Source organism: Zonotrichia leucophrys, unplaced genomic scaffold (assembly GCF_028769735.1).
Source record: "Zonotrichia leucophrys gambelii isolate GWCS_2022_RI unplaced genomic scaffold, RI_Zleu_2.0 Scaffold_38_522144, whole genome shotgun sequence".
Classification (NCBI taxonomy): domain Eukaryota; kingdom Metazoa; phylum Chordata; class Aves; order Passeriformes; family Passerellidae; genus Zonotrichia; species Zonotrichia leucophrys.
The window spans coordinates 492,755-511,408 of record NW_026992243.1 but is presented as its reverse complement, the minus strand read 5'-3'; the positions used below and the strand labels follow the sequence as shown (position 1 = coordinate 511,408).

The 18,654-nt window shown below is 49.0% G+C and overlaps 1 protein-coding gene across 1 annotated transcript; it reads right to left on the bottom strand.

Annotated features, from left to right (window-relative positions):
* Window positions 1–8,578: 8,578 nt before the first annotated feature.
* On the bottom strand, window positions 8,579–14,942 carry LOC135460399 (TOG array regulator of axonemal microtubules protein 2-like). The gene is made up of 6 exons (XM_064737217.1): window positions 14,907–14,942; window positions 14,556–14,760; window positions 13,161–13,377; window positions 12,011–12,097; window positions 9,614–9,851; window positions 8,579–8,930 (listed from the first exon to the last, which is right to left on the bottom strand). Exons 2-5 carry the CDS (start codon window positions 14,625–14,627, stop codon window positions 9,616–9,618), a joined length of 612 nt encoding a protein of 203 aa, XP_064593287.1. The 5' UTR covers window positions 14,628–14,760; window positions 14,907–14,942; the 3' UTR covers window positions 8,579–8,930; window positions 9,614–9,615.
* Window positions 14,943–18,654: the final 3,712 nt, after the last annotated feature.

Below are 18,654 nucleotides of genomic sequence, written 5' to 3'. Positions count from 1 at the left end.
TCAGTCTCCTGTAAACCCCTTCCCTGCAGGTTCCGCCTCTCTGGAATTCCCCTCATGTATGAGGCCCCATTGGCCCATGTGACCTGCACTCTCCACCCCCTTATCCCCATTGGTCCCTGAGATGTATTCCCCTCCTTTTGCTCCTCCCTCCCTGATTTCCTATTGGCTCAGTGATCGTGCTCACTCGCAGTTCTAGTGCTGTATAAAATCCTGAGCACACTGGTGTGGAAGGGGCTAGCAGCAGGCCTGTTAGCTAAAGGAGCGAGAAGTAAGAAGAAGAAGCTGATAAGGAGCTTTCTCCAAGGCTGTAACCAAGGAGATCGAGAGAAGGAAGATAAGAGCATTCTGCAGCTGGATGAAGCATTTTTAGAAAGTTAGGTGGAGTCAGAGTAACTTTTCACCAATGGCATGGTATTGAATTATTGTGGCCAATAGCTAAGGTAGAAGAAGGTAAATAAGTGGAAAGTGTATAAAAGATCAGCCATTTTCATTAATAAACTGTTGCCAAGTGTTACCAACTGAGACTCCTTGTGGTCTCTGCCTAATGTCGTGACCATCTCGACTGCGACACACTGGTGGTTGGGGCTCTTTGGTGCCTTTTCCCTTTAACGAATAAACCTTCCTCAGAATCTCACACCAAAGGCCTCCCTCTCCTCTTTAGTCTGCTCCCTGATGCTGACACCGTTCCAGCTGTGGAGCAGGTGGCTCCAAGGTTCAGCTCTCCCTGTTTCAGGGGAAGCTGTTCCCCACTCATGGCACAGCAGCACCCCTGAGTCAGCTGTGGACTCCAGCGCGGTGTCAGCCTGGGGCTCCTGCTGGGCTGAGTCTGCCCTCAGGCAGGGCTCAGCTCCCTCACAGCATCTCGGTGTCACCTTGGAGCCCCGTGGAGAAGACACCTCTGTGCCCTCTGCCCAGAATTTCACTGCCAGGACAGCAGGAATGCAACCCAAACCTGCCTTCAACCTGCTTTGGTGGGGAACTCCTGCACCAGGGGCTTTCTGGCCATTCTGCTGCTCACGGCCAAGATATTTTCCCTGCCCCTCTGCCAGGGCAATGCCCTGTGCCAGTTCTGCTGTGAGGCTTCCTTGGGGCAGTGCCTTCAGTGGTTCCTTCAGTACTGGAACTGGAGTCAGTGAACACGACTGAGCCCTGGTGAGCTCTCAGGATGGCTGGGGACAACTGATCCACCTGGCCCATCTCAAAATTCACCCAAGTCCTGCTGGAGCCGATGGACCCAGCGGCCAAGAATGACTCCAGAGCCAGGTAGAACCACTTGCCCTTTTCTAGGACACAGCGGTGGCTCTACCCCACTGTGGCCAGGCATTACAGGTGACCGTGTAGGGCCCCTCACCCAGGGAACCCCAGAGCCCCACAGTGCCCCATAGAAAGGTAGACCCAGCAGCCCCATCCCACCAGGGAACCAAATTTCAAGACCAATAAATAATTTCAACATACTCTTGACATAGGAAGATGGTTTTGGCATTTAAATTCTTTTGAGTAAATCAAGAATTTTGGGAGTGTTATATTGTATTTGCAGGGATGCCCGACGAAGGCAGGAATGATGCATTTAACTTCATGTTCTCAGAAGGCTAATTTATTACTTTATAATACTACCTTATAGTAAAGAACAATATAGTATACTATACTATACTAAAGAACAGAGAAAGGATTCTTAGTGAATGTTCAAAAAATAATAATGAAAACTCCTGACTCTTTCCAGAGTCTCGACACAGCTTGGCCATAATTGGCCAATGAGTCAAAATAACTCACACCAGAATCCAATCAAACAAATCACCTGTGGGTAAACAATCTCCAAACACATTCTGCACATGAGCACAGCACAGGAGAAGCAAATGAGATAAGAATTGTTTTCCTTTTTCTCTGAGGCTTCTTAGCTTCCCAGGAGAAGAATCCTGGGCGGAGGGATTTTTCCAGAGAATGTGGATGCCACAGTGATTGGGATGAGTAATGAGATGGTTGGCTCTCCCAATTAAAGGGTGAACGTGCTAAGTGTGTTAAGAGAAGTTGTACAGATGTATAGTTATGTTACTGCAATGTGTCCATCCTGCCCAGCATTGTTATCCTGGTATGATCTTGGTAGCCGGGGCATTTGGAGAGGGGCAGATTGTTCCTAAGAGGCATGGCTTAGCAAAACCTGCCCTCCAATGCAGTTCCACGAAAGCAATCTACACCAATGGACAGTGACCAAGAGTCAACAGACAGCCTTTGGGAGGAGAAGGAGGGGGGGGAAGAGTGCCTGGCCAGAGCGGCAGCGTGTGTGGGAGTGCCGCAGCTCCGGGACAGACAGAGACTGAAAGTTTTAACCCCTTTCTTTCATGATTGGGGCCTTGCAAAAATGCTAATCCTCCTCGAAGCTGAATAAGAAGGGAGATAGGAGATGAGATGAGACAAGGACCTGGCCTGAAGGACGTAGAGAAGACTGGCTGAGTGAAGAGAGAGATGCTTGAGGTGGCCTTGTGGCTGGACTTTTCTTGTGGCCATGGACTCAGTTTGTTCCTGTGACACAGAGACTGCACTTAGGGGGAGGCAGTGCCTCAGAACCAGGAGGGTTCATCGTGGGGACCCCCCGGCCCCAGGGGGTTGGAAAAATATGGGGGGGACAGATGTCCCAAAGCAGAGACTGTGCCTTTTTGGAGTGAGACAAGGCATCCTTAAAAGACAACCCTAAAAGCAGTTCTGGTCCATGCACGGTGGTGAGAGCACTGGGCATGGAAGGAAGATGTCACAAGCGGCAAAAGGACTTTTTCCGGGCGGTGCCGAGTGACATTGGAAGCACACGAGGTTTCAGTGTGTTTCCAGGGGAAGCCTATGGAACAAGAAGGACTCCTCTCCTCTTCATGAACTGAAGTTTGAGTATACTAAAGGGTGGTGCCAGGCTGGGCAGTTGGTGATTTGGGAGAATGTATCGGATTGGGAAATTCAGGTAGTGGGGAGGAGGAAAGTGTTTTTTTTGTAAGGTTTTCAATTTTTTTTTCTTTTCCTTATAGTTTTTCCCTATTTTCCTGTAGTTTAGGTAATAAAGTGTTCTTTATGTTTAAGCTGGAGCCTGTTTTGCTTATTCCTGGTCACATCTCACAGCAGACACCAGGGTGAGGGCATTTTCATGGGGGCACTGGCTCTGTGCCAGGCTCCAACCATGACAGGGAGGAGCTAGGGCTGCCTGTTGCAACAGCAAGGATATATAAGGGAGAGCAGCCATTGTGTGGATGAGCCAGCCACGTGGTTACCAGTCACAAAGTGGGGGAGGCTCCCAGTACTGTAGTTTTCCCCTTATTTAGTCCTCTTGTTGAATTTTTGTTAAACTTTTATTAAAAGGTTTATTAAACCTTTCAAAATTTTGAGAAGTGAACAGTCATTTCTCACAGGGAGAAAAAATTTTAAAAGAAAGCTCTTTTTTTTAGTTTATTTTTTTTCTTTGAAACACAGGCCATTCCTACCACACTCACAGTGAACCAAAGCCTTTCTCACCACCTGGACACCCACCCACCTACTCAACCCACTCCCCCTGGACTCTGCACAACTCCCAACACACCATTTGTCTGGGGGAAAGCACAGACTGTGTCAAGGCAGCAGAGCCCAGACCTGGCCTGTCTTGCCTGGACCACTGGAAAGGAGGAAATCCAGACCCATGGACACACACACAGACACAGAGCAAAGTTTTGCTCAAAGGGTTTATTGATTCTTGATGATTGATTCTTCAGGGGAAATGGCCCAGGGCTCAAAGGGATCAGGGGGTTCCTCCATGGATGATCATCTCTTCATGCCACTGGAGAGGAAAAAGGACACTGGTCCTTCCAACGCTAAAAGACAAACCCCAGAAGGTGAACTCTGGAGCCTACTGGGGCATGGCTGGGCTTTGTCCCCAGCCCTGTCCCTGCAGGCACGGCTCACCTAGGCATCCAGAGAGGCAGCCAGACGCTTCTGCCGCAGGAGAGCCCGCAGCTCTTCAGCCACAGGGGGCTGGGGACAAAGGCAGCATTAGAGACACACCGGGGACACTGGGCTGCACTGGGAGGCAGGGGAGAGCAGGGGGGCCTTGGGGAACGGGCTGTGGCAGCAATGGGGTGCAGGAGCTGCTGTGCTGCTGCCCAGAAGTGCTGGGCTCCTGGCCAAGAGGCACAGCTGGGGCAGGGGCTGCATGCTGGCTCATCCAGGGGGTCCTGGGGTGACAGGGATGGGAATGTAGCAGGGCCCTGGGCAAAGGCTTCCCTGGGGAGGAGCCCTGGGGCAGGGCATTGTCTGGGCTGTCAGGAGGGGTGCACTGGGCTGTGCTGGGACAGACTGGGATGGCCTGGGCTGTGGTGGCCACGCAAGGGGAGGGTCTGACACCGGCAGAACTTGTGGTACCCACCAGAGGCGTCTCCAGGACCTCAACATTGTCTAAATCCAACTGCAGAGAGACCAAGAGACCTCGCTGGTCACTGGGATGTCCCTGGTGCCAGCAAGGGATGGGGGCACACCACTGTCCCTCAGTTCCCTGAGGGGATGCCCTCCAATGCCAGCAGCCCACTCACCTCCCGGAGATCATCTTGGGTTCCTTCCAGGAGTGCCTGGAAAGCAGAACAAAGGCTGGGTCTGGACTGGACCTTGTGGGGCTAGGGGGACACACGGGTACAGGGAGCAGGATGCAGGCAGAGGGATGGGAATTCAGAGCCTCCAAGGAGATCTGTTTGAGGTGAGGGGAGACCCAAAGACACTGATCTGGGGTCAATTGAGGGCCCAGGGGACAGGGCTGAGGGTGTGGAAAGAGCAGGGTGTGAGGTACAGGGGAGGAGAAAGGAATTGAGGTGTAGGGACATGGGTGGGCAAGGGAGGGGCTTGGTGGGGACAGAAGAATGAGGATGGGTGGGGACAAAACCAGCGGGACTGGGAGATGCTGTGGGAGTGGGGTGAGTCAGGGAATTATACAGGGGGACCCCTCTGCAGTGGTCAGGAAGAAAGGCAAAGGATTGAGGGGGGACATGGAAGGAAAGGCCTCAGGAATGGTCAGTGGGAGGGCACCTGGGGACCCTGAATGGGACACAGAGGAGGGACCAAAAGGGTGGGATGGGAGGCCAGAAAGGGCAGGATATGAGGACAGCATTTGGCTGGTGCCTCACCTTGGCCTGTGCCGGGAGGCACAGCAGGATGGAGAAGAGCAGGGCCACACTGAGCACAGCCACCTTCATCTTCCTCTGGCTCTGGGCAGCTCTGCCTGATGCTGCAGCAGGTGAGGAGCACCTTTATCCCTGCCGGGACTCCTCCCTGCACCCTCCCTGCCAGCCCCCAGGCCAAAGCCCGGCCTGGCACAGCCCCCAGCCCTGGCCACAAGCCCAGCCCTGGCACAGAGTCCATCCCACCCCACCTGTGGCACGGATCCAGCCCCCTTGCCCGGCATGCCTCCAGCTTCCTACACGGGGCAGCTGCCCCTGGAAGGGCCCAGGAACCTGGGGGGCCAAGGAAGGCAGGCAGGGAGCCAAAGGCACCTGGGGACCCTGTGGGGACAACCCCCACTCCAACACAATCCATCTTCCAACAGCCCCCAGTGCCAGATCCCCCATCTCCTGCTGCCCCTCCCCTCACAGAGCTTTCCCTGGGAGACACCCCAGAGCTGAGCCCGGCCCCAAACCCAACATGTGGGAGAACAAGGGGAACAAGGGACATGTGATCAGGTGGCTGATTGGCATCTCAGACACTGCAGACACTGGGGAGCACTGGGCAATGCTGATCATCTGCAGACAAGGCTGAGGGCTGGAGAATGGCTCAGGAGTGACAATTCCCACATCCACACAACCCGATATTCCTTTCCCTGCAGATGCCAAACCCAACCAAGCTCCATGCCGAGAGCACGGTCCAGAGGGGAATATGCTCTGCCGTGCCCCTCATCCTGTCACACATGCAGCCATGGAGCCCTCCCAGAGCACCTGGGTCATGGCCCTGGCTCTGGGCCCAGGCCAGCACTGATCCTGAGCAGGATGTGCCCATCCCAGGCACATGGGGAAGTGGGCACCTGTTCCCAGGCAGCCACTCGGAGGTAATTGGGGTAACAGAGGTGCCCTGTGAGGAGGAGGGATCTTGGTACCCTGCCAGCATCTCTGACAAGCCCTGTTTGCCCAGGCCCTGAGGCACCAGGAGGACATTCAGACATCTTGGGCTTCCAGGAAGGAAAATCCACAGTGAAGTGGCTCCTGAGAGCTGTCTGTGGCTGTGATTCCTGTTTGACATTCCAGGGCAACAGTGAAGGGTTCTGCACATCTCTTTTTCCAGGGACAATGTGGATCCATCAGAGAAGTGTTATTGACCAGCTGGGAAAACATTTCAGGCCACTGCCTTGACTGTTTGCTCTGGAACTCACCCAAGGAGGAAGATTTTCCTTGGGGGTTTTGCTGCTTTGTGTCCTTGGAGGAGAGACCAGAGTGTCCTCCTGGGGGATTCTTGACGCGATGGACAAGAGCTGTGACATCATTGGTGGGCTGAGGTCACCTTGGAGAGAAATTGAGGAAGTGTCTGCAGGGCCCTAAATAGTGATGAATGGATGAAGGAGATTCTCACTGTCCTGACCCACTATCCAGCAAAACCACAGCCAAGGGAAGAGGCCTGGAATCAGGGGGGAAGCAGACCTTGTTGAGCCTGGTGCACATTGGGCAGTGTGGGGTGATCCCCTGCTGGTGTCCCAGCTGTCAGTGCAGTCCCACTGCTCTGATGGACTGGATCCTTAAGAAACAAAAGAAGTGATCAAGTTCAGGGGCGGAAGGGGTCTGGTCACACTTCACTTCTCTGGGAGTTTCTCTCCGAGGGGGGACATTCCATGAGAATGGGGATGCGGTAAAGGACAGGGCTGAGGGCAGCTGCTCCCTCTCTCTCTGGGCTTCTGTGGAGGACGCTGGGAGCTGCTGCTTGGGAAAAGGAATTGGTTGCTGCGGGTGGCCAGAGCAGCTTCCCCAGGCAGGTGCTGTCATGTGCCTGCAGCAGCGAAAGCGTCTCCACTTGGGGCTGCCTTGACAACTCCCCCAGCCCAGCAGACCCTGAGCCCGGATGGTGCAATCAAACCTCACCAGAGGGACGAGAGGACTCCTTGCAGAGCAGATCCAGCCGGGTTTATAAAGGGAAAATCCCAGGGTCCAGGTGAAGTGAGGGTGAAGAGGGAAACAGGAGCAAGCAGGAACACAACCTCTGCTGAAGGGAACCAGAGGCGAAGAGCCAGAAGCAGGGCTGGGGCCAGGGTATATAACTGGAGGAAGGCAGGAGGGGTCAGGGTACAAATGATCCAATGGAGAAGGGAGCCAGGGCTGGAGATAAAGTGGGGTGACACAGGATGCACCAATGAGGGAGCAGCAATTTTTTGGAAAAAGACAAAACACAGCAATTTCCTGGTGCCAAGACTGTCACCACCCAGACCTTGTATTTGATGGCACCGCCGATGCCCAGATCTGGACATTTTCCTGTGCCACCACAGCCCAAGTGCAGCAATTTGTTGGCAAAGAAAGCCAAAACCAGGCAAATACCTGGTGCCTACACCAGCCCAATCTTGTGTTTGCTGACACTGCCAGTGCCCAGATCTGGAATTTTTCAGATGCCTGCACAGCATAATTCCAGCAGTTTGCTGGCACAGAAAGTTGGCAATTTCTCAGTGTCATTTGGCAATTTCTCAGTGTCAGCACATTCCCTGCCAAGATCTGGTGTGCGCTGGTGTTGAAGATTGCAATGCAAGATGTTTTCCATTACCATCTGTATGGCAGATTACCTTTGTCAAGTGGGCAGTTTGCTTTATCTCTCTCTTTGAGTGACCACATTCACACCTCCCTCTGGAGGGGACATCTGCTGTTAACAGAGTATTGAATGTCACTGCATGACTGATAAGAACTACAACATCCCATTGTGAGATGCTCTACCCAGAGGGAGGAGCCAAGCATTGCTACCCAGATATAATCCAGAGGTTTTTGAGACCACAGCACGGCTTTCTCCATGGGATTCCCCAGAGGAACAGCAGCTGTCTCTTCTCCCACGGGGTCTTCAGAGGAAGAATACATCCTTCTCTACAGATCTCCCCCGCTCCAGCAGAACCACACCTGACACTTCAGGAGGGCTGCAGCCACATTTCCAATTGGACTGCCACCAACACCTTGACCCACAGGGTGTCAGGTTGGGTTCTAACTCTCTCAGTGTTGTTCTAGTGTACTGCATTTTTTATTCTATCCTTTTATTTTTTCCTTTCCCTATTAAAGAACTGTTATTTCCTGCTCCCATATTTTTGCATGAGAGCCCCTTAATTTAAAATTTATAGCCATTCGGAGGGGTGGGGAGGGTTTACATTCTCCATTTCAGGGGAGGCTCCTGCCTTCCTTAGCAGACTCCTGTCTTTCCAAACCAAGACAAAAACCTTTGACTGGACAGGATCTTTTGGATCCATTGTCCCTCAAACAGGTCAACAGGTGACCCTGTTGTAATGCCAAGTAACAAAGAGCAGCACAAATGACACAAAGAAAACATGGCCAAAGAGGGAGAGGCCCAATGAGGAAAGGATGTAGTGGGACACTGGCACATTGAGTGAGCTGCACTCCCATAATCTCTAGGCTAGCAGGTCCTGGTCTCACATTCTTCTCTTGGTTTATTTATATTTTATTTATTTATCTATTTATTTTCTTTTCATCATCAAAAATATATACAATTAAAATATGTAATCAAATTTTAAAGATACAATCAAAACACATTAATTCAAAACTATATCTAAAGATCAGAACATATGTACATCTGTAACTATGAAGCCTAACATATCAATCCTATTCTTCAAACACTCTTCATACAGGCGGCAGCTTCTTCTTGAGCTTGGAGGAAAGAGCTCTTCTGGACAGGAGACGAGGACTTTGTGGGTGAGGGAATATGGGAAGAGTCTGGAGAAAACTTCTTGGCAAGACTATAACCAGCCAGATCTGCAAAATGGAGACACAAAGTTTAACAGAGAGGCAAAGTTTAACAGAGGCCACCATGTAAACCTAAAGCATCTGAAGCTCCGTATTTCCTGGGACACATTTCCTGCAAACTTCTAAACAGCTGCACAGGGAAACATGCTGCTGCTGGCAGACACTTGAGGCAGGCCAGGGCACAACCCTGAGCCACTTGCCCAGAGCTAGCACAGGCACAGCCTGGCCTCTGGGCTGCCCTGGGACAGCAGGGAGCCCAGAGCCCTGTGCTCCCCAGGAATGGCTCAGCTGCACATGCACCCTTCCTGCTCCTCTGCCTGCCCCACAGCTCAGCAGCCCTACAGCTCCAGGGGCACTGGCAGCAGCACAGCTCATTGCAGGGGCACATGCGGGCACAGCTGTTCCCTGGCAATGTGCACAGCCTCTCTGGGCTGCCACAAGACCCTTCCTCCCAGCAGATTGGCCCAGCTCCCCCCTCACCTCTGTGTGAGGCTGAGCCATGATTGCCCTTCACCTTGTCCTCAGTCTGCAGCTGCTTCAGGCCCCCCATGCCATGACTAGGAAGGGCAATGGAGAGAGTGGGGGCAGATGCACACCCTTCCTTAGGATTTTGTCATTTTCAGCACAGCTAAAAAGGCAAATCCAGAGGTGTCCAACTCAGCACTTCCTCAGCTTTCTGGAGAACATCTCACCTTCACCAGCCCAATATTTTGGAGAGGTTTTCCCGCACATGTGGAGGCTTGCTGGCAGCACATTTCTTCAGCTGAGTGCCCATCACCTTGTAGAGGGCAGAGGCGAGCTTGGTGGCCATGGTGCGGACGTTGGCGCTCCGCACAGGCAGCGCCTTGTTCCCCAGGAAGGACCAGAGCACGGGCAGGGCGTCGCGCTGGACGACTTCAGGGCTCCTGGCATGAACCCCCTGCACCAGCACTGCCGGGACAGAGACACAGCTCCTTACCCACCAGCCTCACTGCAAACAAGGATCCGCCTCTGCTTCTGCTTCTTGCCAGCCTCTCTGGCCAAAAGCAGCAAAATAGCACCCAGAGCCCCTTGATCCAGAAATGGGCAATGCAGCTGATCATCCTGGAAACAGAACCACCAACCCCTCAGGAATAATTTCTCCAACCAGAGCCCTTGTCCCTGTAGCAGACTTCCTACCTTCACTAAATTATTTCAATATCTCTGCATGAACAATGAATGAAATGTCCAATTGCCTTTGATTTCCATTAAGAAGTTGTCTAAACCAACACTGAAGATTTGGAAATGTACCATAGAGAGGAAATGGAGAGATTTCTAATAAAAGGGATGATTCCATTTTTGTAACTTTGATGTCAAGTGCCAAATGTCTGTTCTGGCTCTTCCCTGTGCTCAGTGGCACACAGCAAAGGGCAGGATTAGAACACACCTCAAAACTCCAGCCCAGCAGAGATAGCTGCTGCCTGACAGCTGAAGGAGAAACATCAGTGATCAGCTGTTGTCTTTGGCAGAATGCTTTTGGGGCTTCCAACAAAGAGCTGTTTCAAACCTCAGGGTGTCTTAGACAATTACCCAGACCCCATTGCCTTGGCATTTGGGCATCTCCACATTTTAATGCCACTTCCCCTCCCAATGTTAATGGCATTTTTTCTTATAATGTCCACTCAAATAGGGGCATAGAGAAAGAAAAATGCTACACAGGGGACTGAAATGTAACCAAAACACGAGTGTTTTCTCATATTGTCTCTGAAATCTCTCTGCCCATTTTCTGAACTGAACTGTATCAAACACAGACAAATGTTTACTGCCAACAGGCTCCTTGCAACAGGCAGATTTGGCTAAGAGATGAAAACCTGAAATGCTCTGGAGACCATTCTTATTTTCTAATCGGACAAAATGTTATTCAGCAGCAATTTAATATTCTGTGGTGGAAGAGACTTCATTTTCTCTATGCTGTTAATCCACCAGCAGACATCAACATTGAAAGAGCTCCTGCAAGTACCCAAAACCAATTCTTCTAAGCAAGAAAGGGTTATGGTACCCATTTTAAAATGGGAATTCATTTGAATTTAAATGCAATTAAAGACATCAGTGACTACTGAATGTGAGGAACAGCTGTCCGGTCCTGCTAAATCTCAGAGAGAACAACTGCTTTTTCTAAAGTAGTCCTAATTTATGGTTAATTCCTTTATTTGAAAAAGAGATCAAAAGAACTGGTAAACCAAACTCCCTATTGCTGGAGATCTACTTTATTCAAATGCTCTTTAAAGGGCCTTTGACATTCCCAATAGCTGAACATGCTCTTTTGAGATTCCTAATGAAGACACAAAGTGTATTAAACCTTGCATTCAAAGATGTTGGCATAATTAGCAGTGGATTTAGCCCCAGTTAAAGCAAGGCTATCAGTCATCTTCTCTACTATATATTGAGATTATAATTTTTCCATTCCCTGGCTCTTGCTGGCATGGCAAGCTCCTCTGAGGAATCAATTATCAGCTGCATTTGTAGCATTTTGGACAGCGCTGACACAGGCAGACACTGTTTGCACACCCTGAAAGGCTCAGTTCAAGGCCACTCTGACAGCACAGGCAGGGAGCCTCAGCACTCTGCTTCTGTCCTGTGCCCCAGAGGTGCCTTGCACTAAACCCGTGCCTCTGATACCTCTGTTGAGTTTTGACCTAAGCTGTGACCCCCAGGCTCTGCACAGTTCAGCCTCAAAACTTTCCAAGAGAAAAACAAGAATTCTGTGAGAACAAAACAAACTGATGCCCTGAAACAGCATTTGCCACCATTTCCCCTCAAAGATCACAGATGTCCCTGAGCTCCCCAGAGAGGAGCCAGCTGGGGCATTTTTAGCCCTCCCTTTGCTGGAGGTGGTTCTGAGATGCCCCAGTGAGAGCTCAGCCCCAGGCCGAGCACTGCCCCCATCTCAGATGCTGCCCAGCTCTGCAGCAGCCAGGGAAAACCTGCCAAACCCACCTGCCTTGGCTATGGGGCAGCAGGGACAAGCTCAGCACCTCCTGGTTTGGAGGAGCTGCTCTGCTGTCTGCTCACAGGCATTCCCTGTAAATGCTCCCTGGGAAGAGCTCTGGGCTCAGAAGGGGAGGCCATACCTGTGATACACTCAGTGACATCCAGCAGGGCTTGGCCACTCAGGTGATTCCATTGGTAGCTGAACTCTTTCAGCAGTGACACTTTATCTACAAGGGAAACATGTTTCTGCTCACTTTGCTCAGGTCATAGGAGAAAGGGCAGGGCCAACCCCATTTTATAAAATCAAGCACATTTCTGCAAATGTTTGAATCCTATTCTTCTTTCCTTCCAGCATACTTGGCAGGGTTTTAAATTCCAAAAGAAAAGCCCTCCTTTCACATTTGTAAATCCAAACATGTCTGCTGTACCAGGAGCTGTGTTAAAACATTTCACATCAGAGACCTCAAGGGTTCAGTCACATGGAAGCAGGGAAAAGATTTTGCATCCCAGAGCAAAAAGGAAGAGCCCCATACTTGGGACACAGAAAGGCACTGATTCAGACAATTCCTCAGATCACAGAGCAGCTGGGGAGGAGAAAGTGGAAACTCCCCTTGAAGACCTGCCTCTTCAACACTCCTTTTTTCAGGCATATTCCCCCAGTATGGAATTTTCAGACCTGACATAAATCTGTGTGGCAAAGGAATTTAGAGTAGCCCTTGCCTATGTAGTTAATTGCTCTGGCCATCTTGCCCCATGCAAAACAACAAGTGGAACAAGGCATCATTGACAGCTGGGTTTATACCTGTTTGATATAAACAAATGAACTTGGTGAATCACAAGTTCCCCTTTGAACATAGAAGACAAAGAAGAAAAGTGGAAAATAGGCAGCTAATGCCTCTAATGTAGAGCCTCCCAGGTGGCTGCTCTGCAGAAGCTCTGGTGGGTCAGTGTCCCTTCATGCCAACAGCAAAGCTGTTCATTTGGGAAGTCAGATGGTGCCCAAGCAAACTCCAAAACTCCCTTTGCCTCTGAACTGTAGCAAAGCTGCAGTCAAGGACTTGCTCTTCAGACAAGCAGCACAGAGCCAACGGCTCCTGGGACTGTTGGGGAATGCTGATCCCATTCCAGCCTGTTGGGGATGGTGCATAAGGACTGCACCTGCACAGCCTCTGGTGGGTGTCAGCTGGAGTGTTCCACAGACAAGAGCAGCTGTCAAGGCACTCAGCGCTCTCTTGTGCAGGAGAGACAGAGATGAAGCTGAGGAGAGTCCCTGACAGGGCTCAGCCTTACCCAAATGAGCAATGGATTCTCCCAGTGCTTTCACAGCTGCCCCACGAATCCTGGGATCCTTTGAGTTCAGGTTCTTTGTTATTCCCTCCACCAAACCAATGATCACCGGGTTCAAAGCATCTTTCAGGGCCCCTGTGATTTCAGCCAGCACGTCCAGTGCCCTCTGCTTCACTTTCTTGTGGCTGTCAGATATTCTCAGGACAAAATATTCAAAAATCTGTGAAGAGAACAAGCAACGTGAAAGTTGGATTCAAATGTCCTTGTTTGAAGAGTGGATGTAGCAGTCAGCAATGTCAAAGATGAAAGTGATCCTTTCTGTCAGGTCAGCACTCGCTTGCACAATTTCACTGTTTTCCTGTGGGCCACTCACTGGAATGGTGGCACAACCTCATGCTGGTTGAAAGATTTTCTTCTGATTTTAGGAGGTTTGGCTGGGGACAGAATAGTTCCTATGGTATTTCTCTCCATCTATAAATCATTAAATTAATTCCATTTATTAATGCTAAAGAGTACCTTTGCTTTGAATGGAAGTAGATGTTTACAATGCTCGGTTTTCTATACAGTTGCCTCAGGTACTGAGGGCAATTATGATTTTGCCAAAACTATGGCTGGAGGAGATCTAAGTTTTCTTTTGTTTGTTTCTGAGCCAGTGTCTGGAGAAGTGCAGGGCTCTGATCAACTCTTCCAAGATCTGGACCATTTCTCTAAGTAACAAGTAGACTTCTGAAATGTAATGTGCTGTACAGCTCTCATTAGAGCAGGTTCAGTCCCTTGACAGCCTCATTATCAGGCACCTTTTCCTGGAAAAAGGGAAAAAGCAGCTACTGGGAGGGGAAGGCAGAGATGAGTCCTTAGCTGTTTTCCTCCTTTTCCAAAGAGAAAAACAGACCCCCAAGAACTGCCCCCCCCAGCACTGTCTTTACCGAGAGGAACAGGAACAAGAAGGGAAATGAGTAGCCTGAGCTGTGCCCATGTAAGACAAGATGGAGTATATAAAAGCATTCTTAAAAAAGCAACTGGGTTGAAACCAACCCAGCCTGATACTTCTCTTCCTTTTGCAAACCCATGTTTGGTCTAGAGAACAATTGCCATGCTTTCAGGGGCTGGATTCCCTTCACTTCACCCAACTGGGAGTAGGAGAGAGCAGCAGTTACACCAGCAGAAAATTCTGCCATCATCTGATGAACAGCATCAATAGGCACCTGCCAGACAAATACAGCTGGACTGAAACAACTTGTCCTGAAGCCTGGACCTGAATTAAATTTTTTCTGGGTAAGAGGGACCAGCGTGTCCCAAACAGCCAGGACAGAGTGCCAAGACACACTGAATTAACTTTGCTGCTACAGGCTTAGGAAAGGAGCTAAAGGAAAGGAGCAGTGAAGATACCCTACATACTTGGGCAATGTTAGTGGAGATGAGCTGGGGGCTGGTTTTGCACAGGTCTAGGAGGAGTTCCACTCCTTCCATCCTTGTCTGAAACCCCTTGGCTTCCAGGAGATGGTAAAGCTTCTGGAGCAGCTCCGTTTCTTCCACAGCTGGAGGTGACGTGACCTGGGCTTTTGCACAGTGTAGGAGGTGTCCATCAGAGGTAGATTTCACCCTGGAAAATAAAACCAAATGAGGACCTGTTGGTGATAATTATCGTAGCATGGCATCCCCGTTGAGGAAATAATTAGCATTGACTCCATCATTCCAGAAGGCTGATCAATTGCTATGCCGTGCCATGCCATGCCTCATTGCCCTTACAGACAGTCTGATACAGACAGACCAGACTGGCCAATTGAATCCAAAACACCATCACCAGTGGCCAATTAAGAAATTAGCCTTTGGTAAATTAATCTCCATATCACATTCCACATGTTCACAACAACAGGTGCAGCAAGTGAAGATAAGAATTGTTTCTCATTCTTTTCTCTGGTCTTCTAACATCCTTCCCAAGGACAATGCCTGGCAAAGTTGTGCCTGCTGCTCTCTATGGAGAGGGCTGCAGCCACAGACAATACTTTCAGTTAATTGTGAGCAAAACATCTTGACCAGCTTTCCTAATCATATGATTTCAAGCTGGAAAATCATGAGGCTCTGAAGAACAACGTGGACTTCATGATAATCTTTATGGCAGACAATCTGCAAGTAACATTCTTGCCAGTGCTCACTCAGGAAAACCAAGGATGAGATGCATCTGATCTATCTTCAGATGGCTGCCAGGGCACACAGGTCACATTGCTTTGTGGACAAAGAGAGACACTACTGCCAAGTTTAAATGCCTCCTCATATGGGATGTGTGTGTCTTAGAATAAGGAAACTCATCACTCTGGAGAAGTGTCTCTACAACCAGGCATGACAATCTGGAAAATAGCTCATTTGCATCTGAACAGAAAAATGGGGCCATATTTGAAGGATTCAGAAAATCAGTAACAGATAAAAACAAAAGCCAGACATCTCAGAACTACGCTCACATTTCATTTGCTTCCCTAGAGACTAGATGCACAGCTTAACAACCCCACTGGGAACAATTCTCCTGATCAGCCCGTTTCTTCCATGAGCACAGGAAGATGCTAGCTGTGCTACTGAGGCATGTGGTCACTTTCCTGACACTGCTGAGCAGGACAGAGCTAAATAAATCCCCTCTGCTATCAGAGGAGAACAGGTACAAGTAGCTCTGCAACTGCCATGAAGAGACAGTGGGGAGCAAATTCCTGTCGTAAATGCTGATTGCAGCACAGGGGGAAATAAACCAAACATGCTGTCCATCAAGCAAATTACACAAAGGACAGGAATATCAAGGCAAAAAGTCCACATTCAGACACCCGTTGACTGAAGTTGTTCAGGAATTGCCTTGCTACTTACTACTCAAACTTGGTACTGTTTGAGGGAAAGAAAACCATGATTCAGCCAGGCCAAACCTCACAGATGAGAACTCCACCTTTGTGGAATGGCATCTTGCTTCCAGACTGAGATTTCTCATCAAAACACCTATCTGAAAATGACTCCACTCAGATGAAAAAGAAGCCCTGTTTTATAGGGGCCTGAGTAAATATATATATGGCAGTAAAAGATCTCTGTATTGTATAAGTGACCCTGCCCTGATTCTAGTTATTGTAAATGGGCTGCAGCTGTGATGTCCTTAATTGGGCAGCTGCTGTAGCCCGTGGAGGTAGCTGGGATAAAAGGGGGGGTTGGCATTCAGGGAGAGTTGGCCTGACTGAGAAGTGACAACAACGCTTCTGTGAAGAGCTGCTGTGAGAAAACCACCCAGAAGGTATGAGACTCTGGAAATATGATACACAACAATATGAATACAACACTGTTTGAATTTACTTGTCCTAAGTCAGGCAGCAGAAACTTGGCCCTCTCCCAGCCTCCACAGCACTGCCCTTGCCACTGCACTGGATTGTCTGAGCTGCAACCAATGGGTGTCTGTTTGTCTCTCCATTTTTGTGGAAACCCCTCCAGAGAAGTTGTGTTCAGCACAATGCACAAGTAGACATTTTTTATCCTAGAGCATATCCTAGAGTAGGGAAAGGAAACAATCTGTGGCATTGGTCATCTCTGCCAGAAAGTTTTTCCTGAGAAAGAGACATGTAAAGCTTGTCATGTGCTTTGTCACATCTAAGAAAAGTGCTCAGTACCGTTTGCAAGAAGACAATGTGCCCTGGGGCTTCTTTGAGCCATCGTTCCTCTCCTTCACCAGCTCCTTGACAGATGGGCCTTCAGCCTTCTGGTTTTCCATCCCCTACAAAGACACAGAGAAACCTCATCAATCTTTAGAATATAAAACAGGAAATTCCCTGTTTAAAACACAAGTTAGAACCAGGACCACTGCTACCAAGGCTTAGGGAAATATTTCCTAACTTATAGATGGAAACTGACCAGAGATTCAGTGATGCCAAGTCTTTGTTTTCAATAGCCCAAGGCAGGTTATGGGTGCTACCAGACTGAGCAGCAGTCTAAAATCCCAAATTTCTTAGTCTTGAGCATAAATGGGAATAATGCAAACTGGTAGGCAACAAGTGTTTGTAAAGGAATCAACAGAAAAATTTGGACTCTTTTGGGGGTTGGCCCATTGTGTTGGAAGTCGATTTGGTTCAACACTCACTCTCCTTGCTCCTGCACAAAGGCAGGCTCCCTTCTGTAATGTCGATAACAAAATACAAAATCCTCCCCCAAACAAACAAAGGATCTTCCAGTGGATGCTGCTGAATTCACCAAGCTTCTTCCAGCTCCACAGGGCTGGACAGCAGGGCAGTATTCCCAAAAGACAGACAGTCATTGTAGTAACTAGGATTGACTTGGACATCTTTTGTAAATTTGGGAATTTTCTTGGTACTACTACTTCCAGTGTCCTTTGCAAAGACTCTGTTATCTTCAGAAGCACAATTCTCACTTAATTGCTTTACAGGGGGCAGAGTAGAGAGAGCATGGTGGGGGCTTACACTTAAATGTACACCCATTTTCTCCTCTTTCCCTTTCCTCTTTGTGACCGATATTGAAAATATTCAAAACCCCACTTTTCCCTAATAATATCAGTTCCTTTGTGGTCTGCAGATGAACAGGCTGAGGATTAACAGCTCATTCCCAGGAGCAAAATGATTCAGCAGAAGAGGAATTAGCTAAAGACAGATTGGGTATCTTTGATTTCATATTAGCAGAGGCAATACTTGCACAAAGGAGACATTTCTCCTGCCAAGCCCTTACTTTCTTCTGAATTCTTGTCAGAATAGCTTCCAGGTTACGGGGGGGAAGAGATTGTTCCAAAAGCATTTTAAATTGTCGATGATTGAGCAACATCTTCACCATCTCCTGTCCATAATGCCTAAGGAAGGAAGACACCAAGGAAGGAAACAAAAGAAAAGTGAACAAACAAAGGAAGAGTTTTAACAGAAGAGGCTGACACCTTAAACTCATCAGGTGCAATCCTTGCATGAGAAGGCATTACCTACTCAGCAAAGAGGGAGATTTACCTCACTTGACACTGCACAGTGCTGTCAGCTGAACACAAAAGGCAAGAGGAAAATGTGGGGCAAGAGAAAAATACCATTTCACTCTGAAACTGTGGGTGTGCTTCTGTGGCATCAAAGGATCCCAGGGAACAAGCAAAACACATCTCTTTGTTGTCAAAGCTTATTAGCAGTGTCTTGCTGCCATTGCACAATAATTTGCCTTTCTTTAACTGGCAGGGAAACCAGGACAAAACACCTCATGCATCCTCTTGATTATTCTATATTATGTGTATGCACAGGGGCAACTAGTTGCTCTGCTAGTTGCTCTTGGCAGCTATTCATGGCAATTTCATCATCAAAGGTAGGGGATTTTGGTGGTTTGGGTTGATTTTGCTACTAGGAAACCACAGTTTTCTTCAAGAAGAAATGTGGAGCTCACTGATAACAGCATTCTAGAAATCTGCAGAACAGGTTTAGAAAGACTGAATATGTTGGCTAAAGACCCCTGAAATATTTCTAGGAAAGTCTGGAGTTAATGAGAAATGCATGTTTGG

Bases quoted from the DNA above. Each gene is read 5' to 3' on its own strand.
- LOC135460399 (XM_064737217.1), bottom strand. From the start codon at position 14,627: ATGGAAGGAGTGGAACTCCTCCTAGACCTGTGCAAAACCAGCCCCCAG. The intron at 13,378-14,555 runs GTATGTAGGGTA...TTCTCTTCACAG, and splicing joins TCTCCACTAACATTGCCCAA to ATTTTTGAATATTTTGTCCT. The intron at 12,098-13,160 runs GTAAGGCTGAGC...TTTCCCTTGTAG, and splicing joins AGAATCCATTGCTCATTTGG to ATAAAGTGTCACTGCTGAAA.